Source organism: Notothenia coriiceps, unplaced genomic scaffold, assembly GCF_000735185.1.
Source record: "Notothenia coriiceps isolate Sejong01 unplaced genomic scaffold, NC01 NC01_scaffold00025056, whole genome shotgun sequence".
In the NCBI taxonomy this organism is placed as follows: Eukaryota; Metazoa; Chordata; class Actinopteri; order Perciformes; family Nototheniidae; genus Notothenia; species Notothenia coriiceps.
In genome coordinates, this window is record NW_011357757.1 from 4,367 (window position 1) to 7,632 (window position 3,266).

General features: G+C 47.8%; 1 protein-coding gene across 1 annotated transcript; it reads right to left on the reverse strand.

Moving 5' to 3' along the window:
- Nucleotides 1-2,306: 2,306 nt before the first annotated feature.
- LOC104955920 (glucose-6-phosphate isomerase-like) lies at nt 2,307-2,739 on the reverse strand. The gene is made up of 2 exons (XM_010783319.1): nt 2,587-2,739; nt 2,307-2,449 (listed from the first exon to the last, which is right to left on the reverse strand). The coding sequence occupies exons 1-2, from the start codon at nt 2,708-2,710 to the stop codon at nt 2,337-2,339; spliced, it is 237 nt and encodes a 78-aa protein (XP_010781621.1). The 5' UTR covers nt 2,711-2,739; the 3' UTR covers nt 2,307-2,336.
- Between the last annotated feature and the right edge of the window lie 527 nt (nt 2,740-3,266).

Genomic DNA, 3,266 nt, shown 5'->3' on the forward strand with positions numbered 1-3,266 from the left:
TAGCTCCCATACTCGCTACATCCCTAAGCTCTCACCAGCCAACCCTCCCTGAGGAACATACTACAGTATCTACCAAGCAACAGTACAATTGTATGGAGACACGTCCTACCTCACTCTATATTATCTCCTACATCACAATTCTCCATCGTACACAGTTCTCTCCTAATACTACTATCGTGTGCACTACACACAAACCTACACGTAGAACTACACTCCATAATGTCTGCTACCACACCAACACAAAGAGAACATACCCCACTTCAGGTGCTACACGTATACAACTGCAACACTAACAACCACCACGCAAACACTCAACCCACCACTCAATCACACACACAGCTCAGCACACAATCAGACTCTCACACACATAAGACTCACCAACACAAACTCACACACCACATAACATCACCAGAAACCTCTTGATTACACACCATCCCAGACGTACTCCACCTCATACATTAGGTCAGACTACACACGTAATCTGCGCACTACTGCAACTAACACACTAGAACTCCACACAAACGCTACACATAGACACTACACAGTAGACTACACAGCAAACTAACATTCACTCAAGTTAAATGCAACTACCACACTATGACTACAGCAACAAACTCACGTTAGAACCCCTCCCACACGATCAACACATGACATTGCGTAGTTTACACACACACATTCTACTACACACCACACACACACACACCACACACACCACCACCCACACACCCACCCAACCAGACACACACACACACTATAACATTCTCAGCAGCCATTACCTGACCGTCAGGAACACCTGCGACGAGTACAAGGACGTACACACACACACCACAAAGAGGTTACAGCTCTTTCGACGAGGTCTACGGTGATAAAGTTCCTACGATGCAGTACCTCAGGGCGGCTTCCTGACAAGGTTACAGGTATCGTATGAATCTTAAGATGGCTGCCGGCGCCGTGAAGCAACGCCCTTTACAGTTCCGACGTGTACACATCTGAGGCGCCAGGAAATTTTAGGGGTGTTNCCGCATATTTAGCATATTTCGCAACTTTACGCATATTTCGCAAGTTCCCGCAATTTCACCGCATAAAATCACATAAAAACCCCGCATGTTTAATCGCATAATCAAGGATTTTTGCCCGCGTTTTTCTGGAGGGTCTATAGAGACAGGATCTACAGACAGACAGGAAGTTAGAGACAGGATCTACAGGCAGGAAGTACAGACACAGGAAGTTAGAGACAGGATCTACAGGCAGGAAGTACAGACAGACAGGAAGTTAGAGACAGGAAGTATAGACAGGAAGTACAGACAGACAGGAAGCTAGAGACGGGATCTACAGACAGGAAGTACAGACAGGACAGGAAGTACAGACAGACAGGAAGCTAGAGACAGGATCTACAGGCAGGAAGTACAGACAGACAGGAATTTAGAGACAGGAAGTATAGACAGGATCTACAGACAGAAAGTACAGACAGACAGGAAGTACAGACAGACAGGAAGTTAGAGACTGTGGGTGTTTCTCAATCTCGAGTTAAGCTGCTCCAGAGCCACTATTTCAAGCATACTACGTCATCGAGTGCCGCCGAAGGACTGTTCCAATCTCCAGCATACTTGGAATTCTACCGAGCCCGGCGTCCTTCGTTTGGAGAAATTTCGAGGCTGCACATGTGTAGACTTAAAATCCCCACAATGCTTTGCGCACGGACCAATTTCCCCAAATCTGTGGCGGAAAATGTAAGGCGGGGCCTCTCATATGAAGCACACCTGCACACTTGCTCGCCTTTTCCACTCTTTGTTTTCCGAATGCCAGGAAGGATTCTTGCCTCGCTTCTGAAGCAAGACGCTCGGAAGACATGTGCTACCAAGCAAGCGTCCTCCATATTGAGAAACACCCAGGTTCTACAGACAGGCAGTACAGACAGACACACAGGGTGTTTCTCAATGTCGAGGACGCTTCCTTGGTAGGACATGTCTTCCGACTCAGGTCCTTCAGAAGCGAGGCAAGAATCCTTCCTAGCCTCGGAAAACGAAGAATGGTGGAACAGGCTAACAGGTGTGCGTTATATGCGAGGCCCCGCCTTAAATGGAGCGCCATTTCCACCAATGATTTGGAAATTGGTCTGTGCGCAAAGGATTGTGGGGATTTTAAGACCGCGGAGTCTACACATGTACAGCCTCGACATTTCTCACTACGAAGTACGCCGGCCTCGGTAGAATTCCAAGTATGCTGGACATTGGAAAAGTCCTTCGGCGGCACTCGATGACGTAGCATGCTTGAAATAGTGGCTCTGGAGCAGCTTTACTCGAGATTGAGAAACACCTCTGTAATGTCAATAAAGCTTATAGAATTTGAGTGACATGCAGAGGGGGCGTCACCTTGTGGTGCAGGTTGTCTCTGATTGGATGCTGAGACTGAGCAGGCATGAGGAAGTCAGCGGGAATCAGACGAGTTCCTGCAGGAGAGAGAGAGGAGCTACTAATGTGTGTGTGTGTGTGTGTGTGTCAGTGTGTGTGGTTGGTGTGTGTCAGTGTGTGTGTGTGTGTGTGTGTGTGTGTGTGTGTGTGTGTGTGTGTGTGTGTGTGTGTGTACCTTGGTGAATCAGCTGGTAGAAGGCGTGCTGTCCGTTGGTCCCCGGCTCTCCCCACACGATGGGCCCGGTGTGGTAGTCGACACGGGCGCCATCTTTGGTGATGTACTTCCCATTAGACTCCATGTCACCCTACACACACACACACACACGTTAGACTGTGTCTGTTCATCAAGGCTGAAGTTGTGTAGTAGCTGTAGTAGTTGTGTAGTAGCTGTGTAGTGGTTGTGTAGTAGCTGTAGTGGTTGTGTAGCAGCTGTAGTGGTTGTGTAGTAGCTGTAGTGGTTGTGTAGCAGCTGTAGTGGTTGTGTAGTAGCTGTAGTAGTTGTGTAGTAGCTGTATTAGCTGTAGTGGTTGTGTAGTAGCTGTAGTGGTTGTGTAGTAGCTATAGTGGTTGTGTAGTAGCTGTAGTGGTTGTGTAGTAGCTGTGTAGTAGCTGTAGTAGTTGTGTAGTAGCTGTAGTGGTTGTGTAGCAGCTGTAGTGGTTGTGTAGCAGCTGTAGTGGTTGTGTAGTAGCTGTAGTGGTTGTGTAGTAGCTGTAGTGGTTGTGTAGTAGCTGTAGTGGTTGTGTAGCAGCTGTAGTGGTTGTGTAGCAGCTGTAGAGGTTGTGTAGTAGCTGTAGTGGTTGTGTAGTAGCTGTAGTGGTTGTGTAGTAGTTGTGTAGTAGCTGTAGTGGTTGTGT

Coding starts and splice junctions, on each gene's coding strand:
- LOC104955920 (XM_010783319.1), bottom strand. CDS start 2,710: ATGGAGTCTAATGGGAAGTACATCACCAAAGATGGCGCCCGTGTCGAC. Junction 2,450..2,586: donor CTACCAGCTGATTCACCAAG/GTACACACACAC, acceptor TCTCTCCTGCAG/GAACTCGTCTGATTCCCGCT.